Below are 27,042 nucleotides of genomic sequence, written 5' to 3' on the forward strand. Positions count from 1 at the left end.
ATTAAGTGACACATGGAGTTATGCCAGTTGCTCAAAAACAGCCTCTCAGCCTCCCCAAACCTTGGATTCTTGATTCAGGTCTTAAGTGTGTATTCTTAGAACAGTGCCTAGCACATAGTTGGTGCTCAGCAAGTATTTGCTGAACAGATGAAGTATCTCTTCTCCTTCTGTGTCTGGTCTTTTAACTTTGTTTAAAGAAGCAGCTAGCAGGGTAAAGAGCAAAAGCTCTGGAATCAGAATGCCTAAGTTCACATCCCAGTTCTTCCGTTCACTACCTGTGTGACTTGGGTCAGTTTCTTAACCACTCTGTGTCTGTTTCCTTATCTGTAAAACTGGCATAATGATAATAACTGCACCTTAGAGGAGGTGATGAGAGAAGGATTATTATGAGCTGATGAAACGACTGCATTAACATCACTTGGGAAAAGCTTAGAGGGGACTCAGAGGTGGTTACTGGTCTTTGAGACTTTCAACTCCAGGAGGGAGGTATTGAGGGGGAGACTTTACCACTAAGAAGGGTGAGAAGAACTACGTGGTCATAGTATGCAGTCATTTGTTCAACAGTAATTGTTGAGCACCCTCTACAGAATAGGAGTGCTTTTGAATCATGTGCTTCCTTGTCACTTAGCTTTGTATCTGAAGATTGTAGGAGAGAGAAAGAATTGGTATTGCTTGGTGATTAAGATCACAGACTCTGAATTTAGGCAGACCTGAGTTTGAACCCCACATTTGCCGCATTCTAGCGATGTGATCTTTTGCATAAGTTACTTAATTACTCATTCTGGATCTTTGATCTGTAAAGTAGGGATGGTGGCAGTATCATCCTCCTGAAATCATTGTTGAGGATTGTATGTGAAGTGCTCTATATATGAAGTACCTGACTCCTAGTAAGGAGCCAATACCTTTAAAAATAAAACAACTTAACATTTTTTAAGGAGGAAAGGTGTATGTGGTGATATAATGTGCCTTTTGAGTCCTGGAGGCCAGGGGTTAAAATTAAGTTTTTGGTTTTGCTATTCCTCCCTTGTGATAGTGTTTGCAGCAGCTATTCCCTGTTGTGGAAGTGTTTGCAGTAGCTTACGCAGTTCGATGGAAGCCCCCAGCAGGTACTTGGATGATGTGTTTCCTCATAGTTACAGGTCTTCGTACCTGAGCAAGTATTGGACACCCAAGCTTTCACTGAAGAGGGAGGGTGGCTGGGTTGATTGATTCACCTATTCATTCAGTTAACAAATATTTGATTTATAGTGCCTCTTTTACATTCCAAGCCCTGTAGTTAGTGCCCTGGGATACAGCTAACAAAATAAATAATGTGGTTTCTGATCTCATGGAATTTGCAGTCTTGGCAAGGAGTGGTTAGACGGCTTTAGATGTAGCGGTGAGCTTTGGGGAGAACACGACTGCCACACTTATGTGCGTTCTCTAACGGTACTTTGGGGCAGGTGGCTAGTTCTTATCACTGTCTTTATAAGAGTGCACCAGTGGTTGGCTTGTTTTTTCAAATGGATTGTCTAAAAGTTTTTGTTTTTTAAGCTTTTAGAAGTGGTTAGACTGTAAAATGATTCTAACATTTGCCCAAATGGTGTCCCTCCTCATCTTAAAGATCCCGTTTGTGAGTGGAATTGAAGTTCTCCCCAAAGAGTACATTTAGGGAGATTCCCTATAAGGTGTTTATTTTGGAGGAATTTTATAAATTCTAAAATTAATATGGAAGAACAATGGCCTAAAAATAGACAAGTCAAGGAAGAACAAGATGTGGAGACTTCTGTCTGGATATTATGACTTATTATAAAGTGATAGTATTTAAAGCAGTCTGGTGTTGGTGCAGGAGGAGACAAAAAAGATCAGTGGAACAGATTAGAGAGCTCCCAGGTCACATGAGTGTATGAGAATTTAGTATATGAAAAGGTGATAATATAGATTGATAGGGAAGTTAGTAAGTAGTGCTGAGGTAATTGGCTTTCCATATACCAAAAAACCAAACCCTTTGCCTTTGAGTTGATTCCAACTCCTAGCGACCCTGTAGGACAGAATAGAACTGCCCCATAGGGTTTCCAAAGAGCACCTGGTGGATTTGAACTGCCCACCTTTTGGTTAGCAGCAGTGGCTCTTAACCGCTACGCCACCAGGGTTTCCACTTTCTATATAGAAAAAAGTAAAATTAGATTCTTACCTCATGCCGTTATAAACTCTACAGTGATTAAAGACCTAAACGTAAAAAATTAAAATTTTAAAAGATATTAGAAAAATGCCTCAGAAGAAACGTTTTCTTAATGAAAATGACATGAAAGTAAGAATCATAAAACAGGTAAATCTGCATCAAAATGTAAAACTTCCCTGTGATAAAATAATAGCTAACATTGTTAATCTTTAAAAAAAAAAACCCTTTGAGATGCAATTGTTGCCGTTCTACCAATTTTACAGGTAAGCAAACAGACACAGAGTGGTTAAGTAACTGACCCAAGGTTGCACAGGTAGTGAATAGAAGAACTGGGATGTGAACCTAGGCATTCTGATTCCAGAGCCTTTGCTCTTTAGCTTGTTAGCTGCTGCTTAAATAAAGTTAAAAGACTAGCCACAGAATGTGAAGAGATACTTCTTTCATCCATTTAACAAGCACCGAGCACCATCTGAAGCCTGGTGGTATAGTGGTTATGCATGCAGCTGCTAACTTAAAGGTTGACAGTTTAAATCCACCAGCCACTTTTTGGAAACCTTAGGGGGCAGTTCTGCTCTATCATATAGGGTCACTATGAGTTGGAATTAACTAGATGGCAATGGGTTTGGTTTTGGTTTGAGCACAACTACGTGCTAGACACTTCTAAGGATGTGGCAGCGAACAAAACAGAAATCTCTGCCCTCCTGGAGCATAAGTACTTGCAGAAAATATGAGCAATAAAGGTCATAAAGAACTACAGATTAGTAAGCAAGAGACAACCTGATACATATATGGGCAAATGATATAAACAAGAAGTTCACAGAAAATGAAACCACAGTGGCTAGTAAACATGTTAAAAAAAAAAGATACGCAGCCTCTGTAGTAATTAGGACAGTGCAAACTTGGTAAAAATGAAAAAGTTTGATCATTTCAAGTATTGGCAGGGATGATGGGAAGCTGGCACCCTAATGCTCCTGGTGGAAGGACAAATTTCACATCTAAGTGAGCACAAGTTCTTAAATTGTGGTCTGGGAACTTTTAGGGTGTTGACACGGCCAAACTGTTTTCATCATACAGTGGAACCTGTGAGAGCCGAAACTCCGGGGGACAGGCTTGTTTTTCTGGATCTTGCAAGTTTTCCACCTCGTAAGACAGGGTGCAGTCTTACCACTTTTCTATTGCTTGTTTTAGTGGAAAACATTTGAGTTTTCCTTCTCTGACAGGTTCCCGCCTTACACAGGTTTTGGCTTTCACAGGTTTTACTGTAATACTAAGATGTTATTTTCCTTTTCACCGTACTGCTCTCACAAGTATGCATTGGTGTTTCCCAGAAGCCACATGACATGTGATGTCGCCACAGATTGATTGCAAAAGCAGTTGTGGGAATCCAGCTAGACATTAAAGAGATTTGCAAAATGTTAAAACAACGCTACTCTTCTCACTTATCTTTATTTTCCATTTTTGAAAAATATAGTTATTTTTCATAACAGTATTTAGGTTAACATACAATGGGTTTATTACTATTTTTAAGTGAAATAAAGTTTAAATTTATGATATGGTAAATATTAATAGATATAAACTCATATAAACAAAAGCTCTTTGGAGCCCTTAGTTTTTAGTAGTATAAAGGGCTTCCGAAACCAAAATGTTTGTGAACTGCTGCTCAAAGTAGTGCTTTTCAAAGAGCCGGTTGCAGTTCATTAATGATTTGTGAAATTAAGTTAGTGGGTTATGTCAAGCTTTAAAAAAAAAGTGAGTTAAAATAAAATCTAAAAAAGAAATCAGTATATTACATGTACCATTCAATTATATTTTGTGAAACTTTCATTTTAGTTGTGTGTGTGTGTGTGTGTAGAATTATAATGTTAAATGGGTTTCTTGATAAATTTTGAAAGCACCAGCCCTAGAGAAACTCTGGCTGGTGTGAGCAGGGAAACATATACAAAGATATTCATTCTTGCATTAAGATAATTTAGAAACAGTCTAGATTTCCAAAAAAGGAAATGAGTAAATAAAATGTGAAAGATTGATATGCTAGAATCCTATGTAGCACTTTAAAGAAATTAATTAGATGAGAAGAAAATTAAAAAGTGTAATATTTATGGAAATAAATACATATAAAATGATACTTTATGTTCTTGGAAATGTTTGTGAATATAAAGTTATTTTAGAATGAATTGGAAAGGCTATACTCCAAATTTATGATTCTGGTTGCCTTTGGGGAATGGATTGGAGATGACAGGCAAAGGGGACTTTAGCAAAATCTATAATTTTATTTTAAAGAAGGATTTCACGTGGTTAGTTATCATCTTATTGGTGGATGCATGGGTGTTTACATATTTTCTGGGTTTTTTTTTGTAGCAAGTAGGTAGCTCCTGCAAAAGAAAAAACCAAATAAATGGTAATGTTGGACATAAATAAATGGTAATGTTGGACATAGATTGTGAAAAAATTAAATAGGTATAATCCAGGAAATAAGAAATTATAATAATTTATTTGATCAACAAATTTACTGTCCTGCTAGTACCAGGTACTATGTTCAGCTCCTCAGGGGCAGCAGCGAATCAGACATTGGCGTCAGAATCTTGTGACATTTACAGTCTAGGAGGTAATGAACATTGGGTGCTCACTGTGTGACAGGCACTGAGCACTTCGCATGTATTGTTGTATTTCTTCTTTATAACAACCATATGAAGTCAGTACTCTGTTATCTGCATTTTACAGATAAAGAAACTGAGGTGTAAAGAAGTTAAGTAATTTGTTCACTAGTGTAGCCAAGGCATGGGAAGATGGAAATATTCAGGGTTGATTTGGGCAAGTCTTTTTAAGGTCTTCTGTTTCAGCTTACCTGGGTTGTAAAGTGAATATACAAATAACTTATTACATTATTTAGTTTGGGACAGGTTAACATAAGAAAACCCAGAAATAGTCCTGAAATATCATTGTGGTTTTGCATGTTTGTCCATTAAAACTCTTTTTAAACTAGCAGTTTTGCCAAGAAGTTGTTTAGACTGCTTTAAGTGTCTTTTCTTGGAGGTAACCTTAAGGACAGGGAAAAGGTAGAGAAACTAGGGAAAACTGGGCAGCCAGTGCTTTATTCATTCTAGGACATGAACAGTATCTAAAAAGTGTTTAAAGCCCCTTAGCTATTGAAGTTTCCAAGAGAATATAGCATAGGTGTTGCCATTAATTCTCTTTCTCACTGTTTTCCTTCTCAGGAGTACTTCTTGCAAGCAGAGCTGACAAGTAATGTTTTAAAAACAGGAGTGGTTTGCTGCTGTGTAGGGCAGTGCAACAATGTCATTCCTGTAGACACCGTCCTCACAATGAAGAAACTCCCCATCACTTATGTATGTGATTCTTGGCAGCAACTTTCACTTTATTAGAGTTTAATTTAGTCCTTTAAGTTTTGTTGCATGTGAGCTGTGTACTTATCTGGATTGTGGGTGAGGGAGATAAAAGAAGTTTTTTTGAGAATTCCTTTAGGATGTGTTAGAGGCCTTTTGTATGTAAGGCATAAGAGATGTAAGGTCTGCCTATGTGTCAGAGACAGCATAATCAAGAGTCAGGTCATGTAGTCTGGATTTAGGACGGGACTGGATTGTGAGCAGACACGTAAGAGGAGAGCTGCTTACCTGGGGGACCAATTTAAACTTTCCTTGGTAAATTGACTTGATAAATTCTGGTTTCTGCTCAAAGGGAATTTGATAGAGTTGAGTTTACACTAGATGATGGTGCCGTAGGAAGTATTACCTCAGAGAGTTTGCACAGTCTGAAAATATCAGGATAATAATACCTAGTCCTTTGGCAGCTCTATGACAGTAAATCAGGCTTCTGGATGGAAAATCCTCGTTCTTTGGTTGTTGCCCTTACCTCTTTTTCTTATCCATCACTGCAGAGCAACAGGAAGGAAAACAAGGGTGGCTACCTTTGCCACTCCTGTGCAGAACAGCGTATCGGGCCTTTGGCATTCCTGACCGCCTCCCCGGAGCAGGTGCGCTCCATGGAACGTACCATTGAAAACATAGTGCTGCCCAGACATGAAGCCCTGCTCTTCCTTGTCTTCTAAAGCCCAGATAAGCATTCTCCATGGTACAAAATGCCTTGCTGTGGACTCCAAGCACTTGAAGAAACCCTGTGTGGGGTAGGGTTTTCCTTTACCTGAGACTCTGAATTCATTCACAGAACATTTTTTGAGGAAGAAGAAACCAACCAGAATTGGATCTGCCATATCTCCATTCCCTATAAGTAGCAAGTTTCTACTTGCCCACCCTCCATATGCACCAGGTTGGGGAAGTGGGGAATGCTTTTTTAATAAAAAAATTTTATGTATTTAAACTTTTATTACAAGGTTTCAATTAAACAGGCATAATAGCACCGGCATACCACTCTGTGACACCTGGCTTCAGCGCTCTTGTTTCTGAGCTTTCTCTTTTTTCCTTTTACTCTTTTGATCAGCTCTGTCACTATTCATATGACACTCCAAGCAGAGTATGAAACCTAATCTCTAGGGTAATAATTGAGGTATCAAAAATGACATTTTAATGCCATGGGGAGTCATGAGTGTCATGGGGTACACAGTTTAAACAGAGAGAGATAATATAATACATAAAAAGTCAAGTACAAAGTGACAGTAACTAAGTAGCCCTCTCATTTTTCCTATAGGTAGAACTGAAAATCAGAACTATTGAGGGGAAATGGAGTTGGGTAGCCACTATGGAAGGGAAGAGGGAAATATGTAGGGGGAGGTGGGAAGGTAGTAGCTGGTTCACTGTGCCTGGGGATGCAGGGTTGATGTAATAAAGTTACTCCTATAGAAACCGCCAATGAAAAATCCATATCACTTAGATGTCGATGGACGTGGTAGTTTTACATTTTTGCCATATAGCAGTTTAGTAGACACAGCATCGGACCTGTCTTGGATTATAACCCAAGGAATTTGCCTCGTTTTATCTCTGAGCTGCATCAAGCAGAGCCTGAGAGTAGACCTTATCACTCCACTTGTTAACAGTCTCCCTCTTAACCTCTCCTAGACCAGAGCTCTAGTGAAGCATAGAATGTGGGTCAGGTGGTTAAAGCAAGGATGGTGTTGGATTGGGCAGCTGTGGACTGGGCCAGGGGTGCTTGGAAAGGGTGGAATTCCAAAACAGTGTTTGTATATTGAGGAGAATTCACAGAATTGGACCTGAAGACAGAATTAAGCTACTTTAATGAAAAAAAAGATGAGGTTATTTCATCCACTCAGACAATACTTCTGGCCTAGCCTTATCTGATGTGTATAGATAACTTGGAATAAAAGAGAAGAAGAGAAAATGATTTCGATTTATCGTAGTATTCAGTGTCCTTCAAAAGAGGGATTTTGGGGAAGAGGTGGCAAGAGCAGGTTCAATTAACATGTTTACTAGAAATCTGGCTTTGTGAATCAGAGAGGAAGCAGTTTATTTATTAGAAGGGAATTCATTCATTCAGCGAACCTTCATAAGCACCTGTTACATAGCAGGTACCATGCTAAATAGTAAAAAAACAAAAACAAAAATATACATGCTAAATAGTAGATAGGGTCAAAACACAGCCCCTGATCTCAGGAAGATGATTATTTAATAAGCATGATTATAGTTTGAGGTGAAAAGTGCTTTGAGAGAGGTATACGTGAGTGCTGTAGGAGTAGAGGAAGGGTGTCTCTATCAGGGAGCCCTGGTGGTGCAATGGTTAAGAGCTCAACTGCTTACCAAAAGGTTAGCAGTTCAAATCTACCAGCTGCTCCTTGAAAACCCTATTTGGCAGGTCTACTCTGTCCTGTATGGTTGCTGTGAGTTGGAATTGACTCAGTCGCAAGGGGTTTGCTTTTTTGGATCTCTGTCAAAACAGAAGTATGGATTGCTTCCCAACGAAGGTGATGCTGGAACTGTGTTTAAAAATACTAGAAGTTTGTTGACTATTAAAAGAATGAAAGAATATTTTAGGAAGAAGGAACAACATGAAGGAAAGAAAAGAATGTATTTGGTGATAGCACTACCAGAGCAAAATGTCAGTACTGGTATTTTGGTGTTTATCTTGAAAATACCAGATTATAGGAATTAATACTGGTAAGTGTGAATACTTTTTAAAAATCAGAGAAATGAAACATTTGGTCTGTTTCAAATAGAAAAGCAATTTTTAAAATACCCAGTAAAAATACAAACTTCTAAAATCTTAAATATCTGTTACATTTTAATATAAATGATTAGTTGAAAAGAGTGAAAGTATTACTGAAAACTGTGAACTAAACATTACATGAACTTGAAAATCTATTAGATCTTTTTAAAAGTACAGTCTTTAAAATAAAAGCCATCAGAGTTTTCATTTAGTTGTGAATGTATTTTTGTGCAAAATTTTCTGTAGGTTTTTTTTTTTCTTTAACCACACTAATTGGGAGAATAATATAAGCTAGTTCCACGTATTTTTATCTGATTCACTAATTTTTGAATAGCCCTATTATTTGATAACTAAGAGGAGATCTTTTGAATTATTTTAAAAATATGCATTCGGTTGGTAGCACGGTTTAGGTTTTATTTCAAAGAAAGCATTTTTGATTTGTCTCCATCTTTTACCATGTATGTAAAGATTCTGATGCAGAGTTACCCATATAAGAATAAATGCTGTTATGTCACATTCCACTTGTTTAGAAAGTATTTGAAATAAAAATAACAATTATTCTTACAATAGAAGTGTTACAATACCCTAGTATATTGTAAACTATGCATCAGTTTGTCTTCACATAAATTATTTTAAAGACATAAATGTTTCAGATTCTAGATTTTTTTTTTTTTTTAAATAATGAGATGATGGTATTACATCAACCAAAATATTGGCATTCCATGACATTTAAAGTATTTATATACCAAAGGTATGAAATGCTTGGGGAAATAAGAGACATGTATGTGGCTAGAACAGAGTATGTATACAGAAATGGTAGCCTAGAGAGAGAGGGCCAGGTGATAAAGGGCCTTCCATGGTAGGAAAAGGAGTTTGAGTATTATTCTGAAAAGTTATAGGAAGTCATTGAAAGCTTTTAGACATCAGATTTCCTTTCTAGGAAGATTATTGCAGTTGTAGTTCAAAGGATGTTTTAGTACGTTTAGCTAAATTAAGAGACTAATGGCTGTAGTCTTAGCAGGAATGCTAGCCATTGGGCTGAGTCAAAGCCACTGAAATGGGACTGGTGAGGAGAGGGGATGAATACATAGATTTCTGGTTATTAAAGTATGGCCCCAGATGAGCAGCATCAACATCATCTGGTGTCTTAGTGCTGCTATAACAGAAATACCACAAGTGGGTGACTTTAACAAAGAGAAGTTTATTCTCTCACAGTCTAGGAGGCTGCAAGTCCAAATTCAGGGTGTCAGCTCCAGGGGAAGGCTTTCTGTCTCTGTCAGCTCTGGAGGAAGGTTCTTGTCATCAATCTTCCCCTGGTCTAGGAGCTTCTCTGCACAGGAACCCTGGGTCCAAAGGATGCACTCTGCTCCAGGCGCCGCTTTCTTGGTGGTATGAGGTCCCCATGTCTGTCTGCTCACTTCTCTCTCTTATATCTCAAAAGAGATTGACTCAAGATACAGTCTGATCTTGTACAATGAGTACTGCCTCCTGAGCATAACTGCCTCTAATTCTGCCTTACTAACATCAGAGAGGTAGGATTTACAACACATAGGAAAATCACGTCAGATGACAAAATGGTGGACAATCACACGATACTGGGAATCATGGCCTAGCCAAGTTGACACACATATTTGGAGGACAAAATTCAATCCAGAACACCTGGGAATTTTAGAAGTGCAAATTCTCGGTCACAAGACCAGACCTGTTGAATCAGAAACTCTGAGGTTGAGGCCCAGCAATTGATGTTTAGCAAGCCCTACAAATGATTCTGGTGCACACTAAATTTTGAGAAACACTGCTAGATATGAAGAAGATAAAATCAGTAGAACTTGGAGAATGCTTAGGGATTGAGAGATAGGATTCTCAGTGTGATTCCAAGTTTTCTGTTGGTCACCAGAGTGGGTGAGGGCACCTTTCACTGACACTGGGAAAATAGGAGATGTAGCAGGTTTCTTTAAAAAATGATGAGTTTGATTTTTATCATGTTGAGTTTGTAGGACTTAATGAGAAAACTATGTGGAATTGTCCAGAAGGCTATTGGATAAACAGGTCTGTTTAGTTCAGTAAAGAGCCTTGGCCTGGAAATAGATATTTTTAGAGTGTCAGTATGTAAGTGGTCGTTAGGGTAGTTAAGTTTAAGGGTTTTGATGAGTTCATCCCTGAAGGGTATAAAAAATGAAAAGAGCAGAGGTTCAAGGACCAAGCCGTTTGAAACAGCAGACTTGGGGTAAAGACATGAAGAGGATTTTGTGAGTAAGAGTGACAACTGATAGTCAGATTCCAGGGGAAAGCCATCATGATAGAATTGTTACTGAACTCAGGAGAGAAAGGAGTTTAAGAAAGAAAAAAAAGTCTTCCGCATCCAGTGCTATAAAGAGACCAAGTGAAATAAAGGTGGAAATGTGTTCTTTTAACTGACACTATGAAAGTCAGTAATGACATTAGCGTGATTAATTTCAGTGAGGCCAGAAGCAGACTGCAGTGGACTAAAGTGCGAGTAGGGAACTTACGGTAATTTGATGCAAGAAATATATTTACTCTTGTTTTTTTTCCTAAAACAATTGTAAAATGACAACTGAAGGGCAAACAAAACAAGGTTTTGGAAGCTGGGAAGCAGGTGGATGAGTGGTAACTTAGCTCACCTGAGAAAACTGAACCCTAAGCCCTAGAGCTCTCAAAAGATGTAGAAATTGATGGCATTAGGTACTTCTGGAATTGGAGTGAAGCAAAAAACAGGAAAATTAGTAGAATGTTTATTTAAAAACCAATTAAATCCTCAGCTCTCTTCTGTATTCTGTGTAACTGGGCAACTCTTCAACCCTAGCAGAAGACTGGAGATGCGTTCTCTGGAGAGGATAAAATAGAGGAACATTTAATGTAAGGAACTCTACTCACAGCTGAGGGCAAGAGATCATAATATAATGAAGGCCACTGGGGAAATATTTATGTAATGAATGATATTCATTCCTCTCCTTCTTCCACTTAGCTCCCAGAGTGCTGGCAGCCTAAACCTAAGTGGGGTGTTGACAGTTCCTTCTTTGGGGAAGATTGATAATGACATTAGAGGTCCCTCAGGAAATATGTCATCCAGATACCCACTGGATAATAACCTTCAATCTTCAGATCTCACCCCAAGTACTCAGAGTTTCAAACACCTTTCTAGTGTTCATTCTTCAATAGGATGACCAAACATCTGAAAAGAACCTATATCTTGAAGCTTGGATATCAAAACAAACAGAAAAGAATCAGCTTGGAGGAAATAGCCAATGCAGGGAAAAGAAGACATTTTAAAACTATAGTATATTTACTCATCACCTGCTTTCCAACTTCCAAAATTTTGTTATGTTTGCCCTTCAGTTGTCATTTTACAGTTGTTTTAGGAAAAAAACGAGTAAATTTTTTCATGCATCAAATTACTTAAGTTCCCTACTCACACTTTAGTCCACTGCGGTCTGCTTCTGGCCTCACTGAAATTAATCATGCTAATGTCATTACTGACATTGATATGTATAAAAGGACATTCAGAGACAAAATTGAAAGCATGAAAGAAATGAAAAACCACAACAGAATTGTTCGAAGATTAAGTTGAGAAAATATGCAGAAAGTAAGAGTAAAAATAAAGAACAAATACAAGGAAACAAGTAGTCAGGGAGCCAATTTAAGAGGTTGAGCATCTGAATGATGAAGGAGTTTCAGGAAGAAAACAGGCTGGGAAGTTAAAAAAAAAGATGATGAAAATTACCCATACTGATCAACATAAGTTCCCTGATTGAAATAGCCCACCAAATGCCTAGCAAAATGCGTAAAAATAGACCTACACTGACTATATTCTGACGTTTTCAGAACGCTAGAGACAAAGATCCTACAAGCTCCCATAAAGAAAAAAAAAAAAAGTCCTATTCATAGGGCCAGGAATCAAAATGTCTTCAGATTATTCAACAGTAGCACTGGAACTAACCAAAAACCAAAGCAAAACTGTTGCCATCGAATCAATTCTGAGTCATAGCAACCCTGTAGGACAGAGTTGAACTGCCCCGTAGGATTTCCGAGGGGGTAATCTTTACAGGAGCAGACTGCCACATCTTTCTCCCGTGGAGTGGCTGTTGGGTTTGAACCACCGACTTTTCGGTTAGCAGCCAAGTGTTTAATCACTGAACCACCAGGGCTCCGCAGTGGCACTAGACGTTCAAAACTGAGAAGTGATTTTCAACTTAGAATTCTAAAGCTACCCAAACAATCAATAGATTTGTAAAAATGGTGTGGTGGAGACTGACCTCTAACTTCATGGGGAGGAGAGAGAATCACCATCAGCATCAGCCCAAAGCTGATTCCTATGAAGCTGAGGTCAGACATACCTCTTCTCTCCAACCTTTTTACCAATTCTGACACCAGCCACCCTTCCCACAGCACTGTCTTCTCATCTGCTGGGTTTGATAATTCACTGCAATGGGCACACAACTCACAGACCATACTCACAGTTAAATGGGGTTTATTAGGGAAGTAACAGGTTAAAATTCAGGATCAGGAACAACGCGGGATACAGTTATCAGTCAGGACAGCTTTTTGGCCTGTGTCAAAGCCCTTGGACCCTCGGCCCCTCGGCTCTTGGCCTGGCCTCTGTCCTGCTTGGGCAAGTGTTACCAAGCTTTTTAGCTCCACAAGTGCTCAGAGGCACCCCACTCCACCAGCAAGCCTTCTGGCTGAAGGTGCTTAGTTCTCCTGTTCCATTCCGTGGGTCAGCACACCCACTGTAGCTGCCTTGTTGCTCCATAGGCTGCACCGTCTCACCGTCTCACCGTCTCCTGGTTCTGCTGCTGCTGTTTCGCTGCCACCACTTCTCACCGTCTTGTGCTGTTTCAGGTGTTATAGCTCTGTTTCTGCCTTCTGGGTCTAGGAGGGTCTTAACTCATGGACCCTGGGTCCTTTGGGCCCAAAGGAACAGCTCCACTCCTGGTAATGAGGTACCCTCTCCGCTTCTGGGATTGGCTTCCTTTAGCCTAGTGGGATGACAAAACTGCTAATTCCATCGTTAGGGTTCCGTATACCTTATTTGCATAGTCCCACCCAATCATTTTGTGGGAAGTCACAAAGACCATGGCTAGAAGGCCCATATTAAAATAATTCACTGCACCGCAAGAATGAAAAGGCATTTTCACACTCAAAAAAATTTCCCCTGCCATGCAATCTTAAGATGCTACTGCTAGAGGACGTAGTCCAATAAAATGAGGGAGAAAACCAAGAATGAGAAGGATATTCCTCTAGTGAACAGGGTATTCAACGTAGGAGAGAGGAGAAGGGCAACCAACTAGACCACATTAGGTTAGAGGGCTCTAGGTACAATTTCCTCAAGAAGATGAAATTAGAATACCAAATATTCTTGAACGTATTGATAGGAGGTTTAGCTAATTAGCAGAGTGTTATAGGCTTTGAATTAGTGATAAATGCATAGAAAACTAAGGAATAAAAAAAGCAATTATGAACTTTTGGAAAGCAATAGGTTGTGTAGGAGAGAAAAAGTAACCATAGTTTTACTACCTAGCTCAGTTGTATATAATAGTGTTCCCATAGTCTTAATAACATCAGCATTATGTATTGGGAGGTTAGGAAATTGTGAATGTGTGGTGGAAAAGGGGGAGTGAGTAAGTAGATCAGGTACAATGCCTGAAACTGAAAATGGAAGCAGAAGTCCGTATAAACTTACTATTCAGAGATACAGAGGTAAAGCCAAAACAATCAGTTGAAAGATCTTTAAAATATTTTCCTTTGGGAAGGGGGAAGTGGAGAGATACGGTGCTTTTTGGACAGGCACCTTATGGAACTACTGCCTCTAAACTGCATATCTCTGTGATAAAACTTTAAAATATGAGTGTGTGAGGAAAAGGACACTGGACATGTAGACCAGCATTAAGCTAGGCTGGGGAGAGCTAAGATGGTAGATAGAGGAGGATGTGGCATTAAGAGCTTTTGTTTTCAAAATGTAAAGAGAGGGGGATGGTTGTTTGATAGTGGACTGGGTTGAATTAGGATATAAGATAGGAAGGAAGCAAGAATAGGTGCAGACTGCAAGTGGTGAATATTTTTCTTGTGAAGTTAGATCATCCAGAGAGACTTAAAAGTTTGGAGCAACGTAGAGGAGAGTGAAGTGGAAGCTGACAAAAAACACATAGGATTGCTGGGCAGTATTAACCTGGTTGAAATTGAACACCATCCTGTTAGTGGATATACATTTTATTTCCCCTTCTAGCTGCCTAGGTGTGGGAGCAGAGAAGTCAAACGGTTAGGTTCAAGAAGAGTTTGAGAAACACCAAAGTATAAGGTCCCATGTGAGAAATCACCCTCCCAGAATGCCCAGTCACTGAGCATACGTCGCATGCCACACTCTGTTCCTGTAGTGGGGTCCAGTGTGCCTCCAGGGGCAATTAAATGAATGGGAAAGCAACTTGACACCTCTAGAATCAGGCTACTTGTGATTTAATATTTCTCCTCAAGCCTTACCTTTGCCCATCCGTCCTTTCCTAGTCTCCCTGAACCACTGGGTTTTTAGGAATGTGGCATATACCCAGAGGCTGAAGGCTGATTGCTTTAGATTTTCACTGGATACGGTTAAAGCTGGCCCAGCAATGAGGCAGGCAGAATTCCTCTAGCACAGTGTCCCCAGACAGATTAAGACCTTACTAAAAAAAAGTTGCCCTCCAGTTGACTCTGATTCATGATGACGCAATGTGTGTCAAAGTAGTATTGTGCTCCACGGGGTTTTCAGTGGCTGACTTTTCAGAAGTAGAATGCCAGGACTTCCTTCGGAGACACCTCTGGGTGGACCTGAACCTCCAACTTTTCAGTTAGCAGCCAAGTGTGTTAACTGTTTGGACTACCCAGTGATTCCAAGACTACCCTACATACCCCTTTCTATGATCATTTAAACAACTGAGGCTTACGTAGGCCCTGAGGCCTTTCTTAGCATTGGGAGCAGACTCTCACCTTTTCCCTGGTCTCCTTAATTACAGATTCTCCAAGAAGGCCCAGTAGTTGCTGTCCATCCTATTCCTCACTACCAATAAATTTTTTATATTTTATATCTCTAGTGACCTGGTTTAAGAGGTAGACTATATGGAGAGAAACAGAGCTTCAAACTCAGTGTATAACTTCTTTCCTGATTACTCCACTTGATGTTTCAAACTCAACCTATCCAAAATGCAGCTCTTGATTCCTCCCCACGCACAACTTGTTCCTCCATTCAGCCTTCCCCACTTCAGTAAATGTTGCCACCATCCAGTCAGAAACCCAGGAGTCCTTGATTTTTCACCTGCTTTCACTCTATCCTCCCTGCCCCCATCCAATTCATCGGCTAGTTCTTTTGATTTTACTGTTAAAATGTATCTTGAATCTATCCATTTCTCTCCATCTGTTCTTCTTAGACCAGGTCACTATTTCTTCTCACCTGGACTGTGGCAACATCCTTCGGTTGCTTTCTGCACTTTTACTTTGGCCCATCTCTTTTATTCTCCATGTAAAAAATACAGTCTTAAAATGAAAACTAAATCATATCACTCTCCTGCTTAAAACCCTTCAGGAATTTCTTGTTATAATTAGAATATCAGTCTAACCTGGACTGCAGGTAGAAGAGACCTGATAGCAAAGCCATGTTTTCTTCTGTCTACTTCCAGGCAGGACACCTTCACACTAAGCTTATCATATATATATATATATGTATATATGTATATATGTATGTATGTATGTATGTATGTATGTATATATGTATGTATATATGTATGTATATATGTATGTATATATGTATGTATATATGTATATAATCCAAACCCAGTGCCATCCAGTCGATTTATATATATATATATATATATATATATATATATATACATATATATATGGTGTTTTTAGTGTAAGTTTACATAGCAAATAAGGTTCCCATTTAAAAATTTCTATACATATTGTTTAGCGACATTGGTTACATTTTTTACAATGTGTCAACGTTCTTATTATTTCCATTCTGGTTATTCCATTACCATTAATCTAGCTGCCCTGCACCCCCCCATCCCTTATTTTCTCATCTTTGCTTTAGGGTAAATGTTGACCTTTTGGTCTCATGTAGATGATTTTTTAAAGGATCACAGTATTCGTGGGTGATACTGTTTATGAGCCGATCAGTTATTTAGCTGAAGGGTGATCTCCGGGAGTGGTTTCAGTGCAAAGTTTAAAGGGTATCTCTGGGTGGTGGTATCGGTGGTTCCTCTAGTCTTTACCAGTCCAGTAAGTCTGGCCTTTTTTAAGAATTTGAGGGTTTTTTTCTACTTTTTTCTCTTAAGTTTATCTTTTCTTTTCACAAATTTTATTTATATTGTTGTTGTCATTGAGAATATACACAGCAAAACATACACCAATTCAACAATTTCTGTGTACAATTTAGTGACATTGATTACATTCTTCAAGTTGCACAACCATTCTCACCTTCCTTTTCTGAGTTGTTCCTCCCTCATTAACAAACTCACTGCCCCCTAAAGTTCCTGTCTTTCGAGTTGCTGTTGTCAATTTGATCCCATATAGATAGTTCTTAAAAGAGTATAATGCTCAAGGCAGACTTATTTTACTAGTTAAGCTAAAACTATTTGGTTTTAAGAAGGCTTTAGGGGATATTTTTGGTTTAAGGTTTAATGATTATCTCAGGGCAATAGTTTCAGGGGTTCATCTACCTTCCCTGGCCCCAGAAAGTCTGGAGTCTATGGGAATTTGAAAATCTGTTCAGCATTTTCCCCCTTTAGATCAGGATTCTTCTATGGAATCTTTGATCAAAATGTTCAGTAATGGTAGCCAGGCACCACCTAGTTCTTCAGGTCTCATGGCAAAAGAGGCAGCTGTTCATGGAGGCAGTTAGCCACACATTGCAAATTCTTCTTCTATGCTTGACTCTCCTGTTGCTCCAGGTAAATAGAGACCAACTGTTGTGACCTGGATGGCCAGTTGCAAGCTTTGAAGACCCCAGGCACTACACAACAAACTAGAATATAGAACAGAAGCACTAAACATGTTATTAGTCCAATTAATTGGGATGTCCTAAGAAACCATGACCCTAAACCTCCAAACCAAGGAATGAAATCCTATGAGGTGTTTGGTTTTACCTAAGCAGCCTCAGCAGCTTCAAATTTTGCCATTGTAAATACATTTATAACACAACTTTTTTTTTTTAAATTGTGCTTTAGGTGAAAGTTTACAGATCAAGTCAGTCTCTCATACAAAAAGTTGTACACACCTTACTGTGTACTCCTAGCTGCTCTTTTCCTAATGCAACAGCACGTTCCTCCTCTATCCTGTATTCCCCAAGTCCATTCGACCAGCTCCCGTACCCCTCTTTCTTCTCTTCTCGCCACCAGACAAGAGTTGCCCACATAGTCTCATGTGTCTACTTGAGCCAAGAAGCTCACTCCTCACCAGTGTCATAGTCTATCTCATAGTCCAGTCCAATCCCTATCTGGAGAGTTGGCTGTGGGAATGGTTCTAACCTTGGGCTAACAAAGGGTCCAGGGACCCTGACTGTTAGGGTTCCTCCAGTCTCAGACCATTAAGCCTGGTCTTTTTACGAGAATTTGAGATCCGCATCCCACTGTTCTCCTGCTCCATCAGGGATTCTCTGTTGTGTTCCCTGTCAGGGCAGTCATCGGTATAGCCAGGCACCATCTAGTTCTTCTGGTCTCTGGTTTATGTGGCCCTTTCTGTCTTTTGGGCTCATCTTTACCATTTATCTTTGGTGTTCTTCATTCTCCTTTGCTCCAGGTAGGTTGAGACCAAATGATGCATCTTAGATGGCCACTTGCTAGTGTTTAAGACCCCAGACGCCTCTCACCAAAGTGGGATGCAGAACATTTTCTTAATACATTTTGTTATGCTAGTTGATCTAGATGTCCCCTGAAACCATGGTCCCCAGACCCCCATCCCTGCTACTCTGGCCTTCAAAGCATTTGGTTGTATTCAGGAAATTGCTTTTGGTTTAGTCTAGTTGTGCTGACTTCCCTGTGTTGTGTGTTGCCCTTCCCTTCACCTAAAATAATTCTTGTCTACTACCTGGTTAGTGAATATCCCTCTCCCTCCCATCCCACCCTTGTAACCATCAAAGAATATTTTCTTCTGTGTTTAAACTTTATCTAGAGTTCTTATAATAGTGGCCTCATACAATATTTGTCCTTTTGCAACTGACTAATTTCACTCAGATAATGCCTTCCAGATTCCTCTATGTTATGAGCTGTTTCACAAATGCATTGTTGTTCTTAATTGTTACGTAGTATTCCATTGTGTGAATATACCATAATTTATTTATCCATTCATCTATCGTTGATGGGCACCTTGGTTGCTTCCACCTTTTTGCTATTGTATACAGTCCTGCAATGAACGTGGGTGTGCATATATCTGTTCATGTGCAGGCTCTTATTTCTCCAGGATATATCGTAAGGAGTAGAATTGCTGGATCATATGATAGTTCTATTTCTAGCTTTTTAAGGAAGCACCAAATCAATTTCCAAAGTGGTTATGCCACTGGCAGTGTATAAGTGTTCCAGTCTCTCTACAACCTCTACAACATTTATTATTTTGTGTTTTTTTGATTAATGCTGACCTTGTGGGAGTGAGATGGAATCTCATTGTAGTTTTGATTTGCATTTCCCTAATGGCTAATGATGGTAAGCATTTCCTTTTGTATCTGTTAGCTACCTGAATGTCTTCTTTAGTGAAATGCCTGTTCATATCTTTTGCCCAATTTTTAATTGGGTTATTTGTCTTTTTGTAGTTGAGTTTTTGCAGTATTATGTAGATTTTAGATTTCAGACGCTGATCGGAAATGTCTTAGCGAAAAACTTTCCCAGTCTGTGGGTAATCTTTTTATTCTTTTGGTGAAGTCTTTGGATGAGCACAGGTGTTTGCTTTTTAGGAGCTACCAATTATCTAGTTTCTCTTCTGGTGTTTGTACATTGTTAGTAATGTTTTGTATACTGTTTATGCCATGTATTAGGGCTCCTAACGTTGTCCCTATTTTTTCTTCCATGATCTTTATCGTTTTAGATTTTATATTTAGGTCTTTGATCCATTTTGAGTTCTTTTTTGTGCATGGTTTGAGGTATGGATCTTGTTTCATTTTTTTTGCAGATGAATATCCAATTATGCCAGCACCATTTGTTAAAGAGACTGCCTTTCCCCCATTTAACTGCATTTGGGCCTTTGTCAAATATCAACCGTTCGTATGTGGATGGATTTATGTCTGGATTCTCAATTTTGTTCCATTGGTTTATATATCTGTTGTTGTACCAGTACCAGGCTGCTTTGACTACTGTGGCAGTATAATAGGTTCTAAAATCAGGTAGTGTGAGGCCTCCCACTTTGCTTTTTTTTTTTCAGTAATGCTTTACTTAGCTGGGGCCTCTTTCCCTTCCACATGAAGTTGGTAATTTGTTTCTCCATCTCATTAAAAAAATGTCACTGGTATTCAGATCGGGATTGCATTGTATCTATAGATCTCTTTGGGTAGAATAGACATTTTTACAATGTTGAGTCTTCCTATCCATGAACAAGGTAGGTTTTTCCACTTATGTAAGTCTCTTTTGGTTTCTTGCAGTAGCATCTTATAGTTTTCTTTGTATAGGTCTTTTTCGTCTCTGGTTAGATTTATTCCTAAGTTTTTTATCTTCTTGGGGGCTATTGTAAATGGTATTGATGTGGTGATTTTCTTTTTGACTTTCTCTTTTTTACTCTGATTTTTGTATGTTTATCTTGTATCCTGAAACTCTGCTAAACTCTCCTGTTAGTTTTGGTAGTTTTCTTGAGGATTCTTTTGGTTTTTCTATATATAAGATCATGTCATCTGCAAATAGAGATACTTTTACTTATTCTTTGCCAATTTGGATGCCCTTTATTTCTTTATCTAGCCTAATAACCCTGCCTAGGACCTCCAGCACAATGTATAACACAACTTTTGCCAATTCAGTTTTTTACATGTGTGCAACTTATTGTCAACAATTATAAATAATTGGCTGTGCAGCCCTACCCTTAATCAATGTGATTTTTCCATCACTGTTAATTCCTTTCTTCCTCCTCCCTTTCACCCTTGGTAACCATTAATAAACTTTGGTCTCTACATTTGCCTTTTCTTGTCCTTTTATATAAGTGAGGTCATACAATATTTGTTCTTTTGTAAGTGGCTTATTTCACTCAGCATAATGTCTTCAAGCTCCATCCGTATTGTAGCATGTATCGAAACTTCATTTCTCCTGCTTGTTGAGTAGTATTCCATTGTATGTTTGTTCCAAGTTTTGTTTATCCATTCATCTATCGATGGGCACTTAGGTTATTTCCACCTTTTGGCTATTGTGAATAGTGCTGCAGTGAACACTGGCGTACAAGTCTCTTTTTGCTTTCAAGTCTTTTGGATATAAATCTAGGAGTGGAACTGCTGGGTCATATGGTAGTTCTATTTTTTAATTTTTTTTGAGGAACTGTCACACTGTTTTCCACAACAGCTCCACCATTTTGCATTCCCACCAGCAATGGGTAAAGGTTTCAATTTCCCCACATCCTCACCAACATTTGTTATTTTCATTTTTTTTTATCTTAGCCATCCTCAAAAAATGGGAGTGAAATGGTATCTCATTGTGGTTTTAAATTGCATCTCTCTGATGGCTAATGATGCTGAGTATCTTTTCATGTGTTTGGTAGCCATTTGAATGTCTTCTTTGGTGAAATGTCTGTTCAAGTCCTCTGCCCATTTTATGATTGAGTTATTTGTATTTTTGTTGTTAAGTTGTCAGAATTTTATATATATTTTGGTTTTTAGATTCTTGCCAGATATATGGTTTTTGAAGATATTCTCTCAGTAGCTTGTCTTTTCACTTTTTGGTAAAGTGTTTTGATGAACAAAAGTTTTTAATTTTTATGAGATCCCATTTATTAATTTTTTTTTGCTGTTTATACTTTTGTTATTATATTAGTTAATTCATTGTCAAAAGCTACTTCTGACAGCCTTGCCCCTGTTTGTTCTTCTAAGAATTTTATGGTTTTATTTTGTACATTTAGGTCTTAAATCCATTTTAAATTTGTTTTTGTTGTATGGTGTGAGGCATGGATCCTGTTTCATTTTCTGCATGTGGAAATCTAATTTTCCCAGCACCATTTATTGAAGAGATTCTTCTTTCCCATTGAATGGACTTAGCACCCTTGTCAAAAACCAGTTGACCATAAATGTGTGAGTTTATTTCTGGCCTCTCAATTCTGTTCCATCCGTCTAAGTATCTGTTGTTATACCAGCACTTATCTGTTTTGATTGCTGTATCTGTATAGTATGTTTCAAAATCAGGAGATGTGAGTCCACCTACTTTGTTTTTCTCTTTCAACATTAGCTATTCAAGGCCTCTTGCCATTCCATATAAAGTTGAGAACTGGTTTCTCCATTTCTGTAAAGAAAGCTGTTGGAATTTTGATTGGGATTGCATTGAATCTGTAGATCACTTTGGGTAGTATTGACATCTTAACAATATTAAGTCTTCCAATCCATGAACATGAAACATCTTTCTGTTTAAGTCTTTAATCTCTTTAGCAGTGTTTTATAGTTTTCATTATATCAGTCCTTGACTTCCCTGGTTAGATATATTCCTAGGTATTTTATTCCCTTAGATGCTATTATAAATAAAATTGTTTCCCTAATTTCCCTTTCAGATTTCTCATTGTTTGTGTACAGAAACCCAACTGATTTTTATTTGTTGACCTGTACCCTGTAACTTTATTAAATTCTTTTATCAACACTAGAAGTTTTCTTGTGGACACCTTGAGATTTTCTTTATATAGATCATATTATTCACAAAGAGAGATAATTTTACTTCTTTTCCAATCCAGATACGTTTTATATCTTTTTCTTGTCTTATTACTCTGACTAGGACTTCTAATACAGTATCGAATAGGAGAGGGTCGGCACCCTTGTCTTGTTCCCAATTTCAAGTGGCACGCTCTCAGTCTTTTTCCATTAAGTATAATGTTGGCTGTTGGCTTTTCATATACACCCTGAATCATATTGAGGAATTTCCCTTCTATTCCAATCTTCTTTAGCATTTTCATCAAGAAAGAATATTGGATTTTATCAAATCCTTTTTCTGTATCCATAGAGATGATCATGTTTCTTTTCCTTTTTTCTGTTGATGTGATGTCCTAACCTTATCTTTCAAAGGGCTTTACTTAAGGCACCAAGAAGTAGCCAACACAGCATCAACATCCTAGACTTTTTTTTTTAAGTGTACAATTTGGTGGTTCTGGATTTTTTTTCCTGTAATAAGTAGTTTTATTATTATTATTATTATTTAAATTTTTCATACAATAATTTATACACTAATTGTTTTTGACACTAGTTGCAATCCCCACAATGTGACAGCACACTCTTCCTTTCCTTTTCTCCACAACCCTTGCTTTTTAAGGCTTCTTTTCCCCTTTTCTCCACCCCTGGTCCCCTGTGTCCATTTGACCAGTTCCTGTCGCTTTCTGCCTTCTCATCTTGCCTCCAGACAGGAGCTGCCCAAGTGATTCTGGATTAAAAAAAAAAAAATCATTTCCCTAATACTACATTTCCTACTCTGGACAGATTAAATCAGGTAACATTTTAATCATTTGTTTGACAACTACATAACAAAGGGTCAATGACTACCTAGCCTAAAGTAGTACAGTCTTTACTACTCTCTGTCTACCTCCTTTACTCAGCTAATTCCACATTTTAGGAACTGTTACAACATCCACACTTTTTATTACCAAATTCAGTAGCAGGATGTTCTGGGCTGCAAGTATCCAAAAACAAAAACTCAAAAGAGCATTAAACAAAACTTATTTTACCTAGGAGTCCAGTGGAGGGCAGATTCCAGATGTGGTATTATCAGCTGCTTAACATTATCATTAAGAACCCAGGTTCTTTTTCTCCTTTCTGCCACCTTTAGTGTGTGAGCTTTGTCCCCAGGCTGGCTTGTCTCATAAGATGTTCGCAACAGTTTCAGGCACTGAGTTCAGATATGGCAGCATCAGAGGAAGAAGTAAGTTTATCTTCTATGTCTCTTAGGAGCAAGGAAACCTTTCCCAGTAGCTTCTCTAGCAGACTTCAACATCTCATTGACCAGAATTGGGCTACCTGTCTTTTTTTTCCTAAACCAATTACTACTAGCAAGGGGAATGGCTTAAAAAAATCAGGGTTTTCTTCCCTGGAGCTTGGGATGAATTCAGTTTCCTTCAACGCACATAGCTGGTGAAAGAAAATAAATACCTAAAAAAAGTTGTAATTTATTTGAGAAGGAAGGAGAGGAGTAGATAGCCACCAGTACCTGATTATCCAGTATGTAAATAGATTTCATAAGTAGATCTCAAAAGGTAATTTAACAGTGGAGAACATGAAATTAGCATTTATTAAGTGCCTCCTACATGTTAGACACTATTAGGCCTTTGTGTATGTTATTTTTTTTAATTCTCACAATAAACCTGGGAAACAGATTTTGACAATCACCTTTTCCAGATGATGAACCAGGCTCTGAAGAGTAAATTGGCCAGGGCCATTATGCTCAGGGTCACATGGAATAGCTTTTTGATTAGCACTCAACTCTGATTCCAAAACTCATGGTATTTCCATGGGTTCAAAGAAAAAAAAATCACTTTTTTTTTTTTTAAACAGAAAGAATAGAAGGCTTTCAGATGACTTTGAGCCATGGAATTCTTCAAACCAGCTTTGACTCCCAATTAAAAGGTGTAGCTCCCAATTATACAGGACTGGGTGGGATTGGGGAGGGCTTAGAGCTCCTTCTAAGCTCTGCCTCCTTGTTAGCCTCTCAGGTTCCTTGGAACACGTTGAAAATACAAGCAGTCACAGGCAGCCAGGTAGCCCTGGACCGCTTGATCCTAGAGCAACTCGATGGCATTTATCTCAAAGAGGATCTTGAAGAAGACACACTTGTTTTGTGATGTTTTTGGCTCTCCACCCAGAGAAGTGAGGTAACAGCACTAGACAGAAAACCACCTCAGTCTAAGAAGGGAGCAGTTGGATAGAGCCATGGACTTAGAACTGAGATCCTAAAGTTCTGCTGATTGTATTCAGTCCTTGAACAACGTTTTCTCTTTAAAACTTCTTTTCTCTCGTTTTCAGTTTTGCTTAATATATTTACTGAGCAACCCTCCCAGAACTGTGTTAGCTAATGTAAGTCACAATCTAACCTCTTCCTTATCATTCATAGTAGCCTTACAAATAGTCCATCAGCTCAACTGATTCGCACTTTCTTTCCTCAGCTTGTCACATGCTTTCCTATTGGCATCTGTTCTCTGTCTTTCTCACTGTTTAGAATGTTCCCTGCCTGTTTCTATTTACTTAATTTCCACCCATCCTTCCAACTCAAGTCCTGTTACCTCCAAAGTATTCCTCAAATATCCAGGCCTTACAGTGATTTCTTCCTTTTCTGAACTTGTGTAGCGCTGCTGTCTGTGTTCACAACTCACGTGACACTTACTGTCCACTAACCTGTGGTATAAGGTGTTTGTTTTCTTTTAATGTACGTCTTTTCCTTTAACCAGGCTGTAAGCACTTTGAGGATAAGTACCAGGTCTTATATTGCAGCATTTCTAGTATGTAGAGGGAAACCCTGGTGGTGTAGTGGTTAAGAGCTACAGTTGCTAACCATAAGGTTGGCAGTTCGAGTCTACCAGGCATTCCTTGGAAACCATATGGGGCAGTTCTATTCTGTCCTATAGGGTAACTATGAGTCAGAACCAACTTGACAGCAATGGGTTTTTTTTTTAATACATAGAGAGAGAGGAGACAAATACTGGTTCATAAACACTTTCAAATATCTCATTTGATCCTTATACCTGTGTGAGAAGGGCGATACATGAGTTACTATCCCTGCTTTAAAGAGAAGGAATGTCAGTTCATATAGCTTAAGTGACTTCTCCAAGGTGACAAAGCTAGCAAATGGTAGAATGAAAACTTGAAATCAGGTGTTCTAAGTCCTATGTTCTTTCCACTTAGCAGATGCCATATTAATAGAAAATAAATGTTACAAGGGTTCAGAAGCAGATGTTTTTATAAATTTGAGTAGTTAATGAAGGCTCTCTGGAGAAGGTAAAATTTGAGCAGGCTCTTGAAACATAGATTGGATGTAGAGAGGATGAGTGAAGGAATGACAGACGGTTGAACATTGGCAATGTGCCTGACACATGAGGAGGCAGTAGGATGATTCCTGGGAAGCAGTGGGAAAGGAGGTTGGAGAGGCAGAATGGGGCAAGGTTCTGGATGGCTTTTGTGGGAGCTGTCGTTCCATTTGAATAGGCTGCTTTATATGATCCTGAAAGTCAGACTAGGATCATTAGTAAAGCCCTCTTCCCATGCAGACCAGGAGTAGGGGGTAGGGGATCATGACAGAAGTAGGTTTCCTCTTTCCAGTTGACTCTTCAATCATAGGAAATAATGGTACTTTTAAGCAAGTGAGGAATAGTATTATCTGACAAAACAAGGCTGCTTCTGGGGAAAAGGGAAGTGGAGGATGGGCTTGGGATACCCATGAATCCTCCAAATTTCCCATATAGCTTCATTCCACTATTGGGACCTCATCCTTATGCAACCAGTGCTTTATATTTCAACTAAGAAACCTGATGGGGCTGTAAATTCAATTAATGTTATTCAATAACTTGAAGGATCAGACTCTTAAGTTCGGTTTTCAGCTCTTGGCCTTGCATCTGTAAGAGATGAAATTCAGCATGGTTATAGGCAATCTCTAGGTTTCAGCCTGTGGCTCGAATTGAGACTTAAGAGATGTGAATTTGTTATTCTCTTTTCTAAGTTATTCAGCACTATTAAAAGTAGCCACCATCCTGTGGCCTTGAATTCTGTATGCCCATATAATTTTAGGATGGCAGTGAGGCAGTCTCTCAGAGCTGGGCCTTTAGTTGGCATGTCATTCCTGATAACTTCTGCTAAATTAATTTACCACATGTCATGGGCTGCTAGATTATCATCGCAGAATATTAGCAGAACTTTTACTCTTTTCTATTCTATCTAAGCCAGATAATCTATCCCAGATTTTCCTTATTTTCCTACTTCTCTGTACAAGAAGTGGTACCAAATTCCATATCAGAAAAGAACTTTTCAGTGACATTGAAAACAGAATCTGTTATAAGGAAAAAAAAAAAAATGATGGAAGCATATTGGGGACTCATAGAATCATAGAAAGTTGGAAGATAAGATTTAGAAAATGGACGGGAGCAAAAGCAGCATGAAACCAAGAAGAAGGGAGCAGAACAACGATTTTGATGTTTCTGAAGTCACTGCTGGCACTACTGTGTAAATTCTCTCATGCTTCAGTCATTCAGTATTCAACAGATCCTGCACACATCTGATGGGCCGAGCCCAAGTCCTGTGCTCACACCCCAGTGGAAGCAGGGAGAGGCTGTATGGCCCCTTCTGCTTTAGTGGGCGATGAGGTGCTCCAACAGTGGAGGATCCCAGAATTGGAGAGGAGGGAGTATTACATCCTGGAGAGCTAAAAGCAACAAAAGTAGCATTAAAGATACTATATCTTGTATAAGGAGACCTGGTGCGTATTGGTTAAAGCACTTGGCTGCTAACCGAAGGTTGGAGATTCAAACCCACCAGTAGCTCAGCAGGAGAAAGATGTGTTCATCTGCTTCCATAAAGATTACAGCCTTGGAAACCCTATGGGGTGGTTTTACTCTGTCCTATAGGGTCACTA

At 38.7% G+C, this 27,042-nt stretch overlaps 1 protein-coding gene across 6 annotated transcripts in view; it reads left to right on the forward strand.

Moving 5' to 3' along the window:
- FBH1 (F-box DNA helicase 1) overlaps positions 1 to 27,042 on the forward strand; it is a 96,555-nt gene that overhangs the window by 66,546 nt on the left and 2,967 nt on the right. For 5 of the 6 annotated variants that reach the window (XM_010590760.3, XM_010590762.3, XM_010590758.3 and 2 more), the window contains 2 exons: positions 5,377 to 5,508; positions 6,057 to 6,496. The exons of the other annotated variant lie outside the window; for it this stretch is intronic. In XM_010590760.3, the coding sequence (XP_010589062.1) occupies positions 5,377 to 5,508; positions 6,057 to 6,227 (303 nt within the window). In that variant the 3' untranslated portion in view covers positions 6,228 to 6,496. Of the gene's footprint in view, positions 1 to 5,376; positions 5,509 to 6,056; positions 6,497 to 27,042 lie in introns of those variants that run through there. 6 annotated transcript variants of the gene reach the window in all.

This window comes from Loxodonta africana, chromosome 4, assembly GCF_030014295.1.
Source record: "Loxodonta africana isolate mLoxAfr1 chromosome 4, mLoxAfr1.hap2, whole genome shotgun sequence".
Lineage (NCBI taxonomy): Eukaryota > Metazoa > Chordata > Mammalia > Proboscidea > Elephantidae > Loxodonta > Loxodonta africana.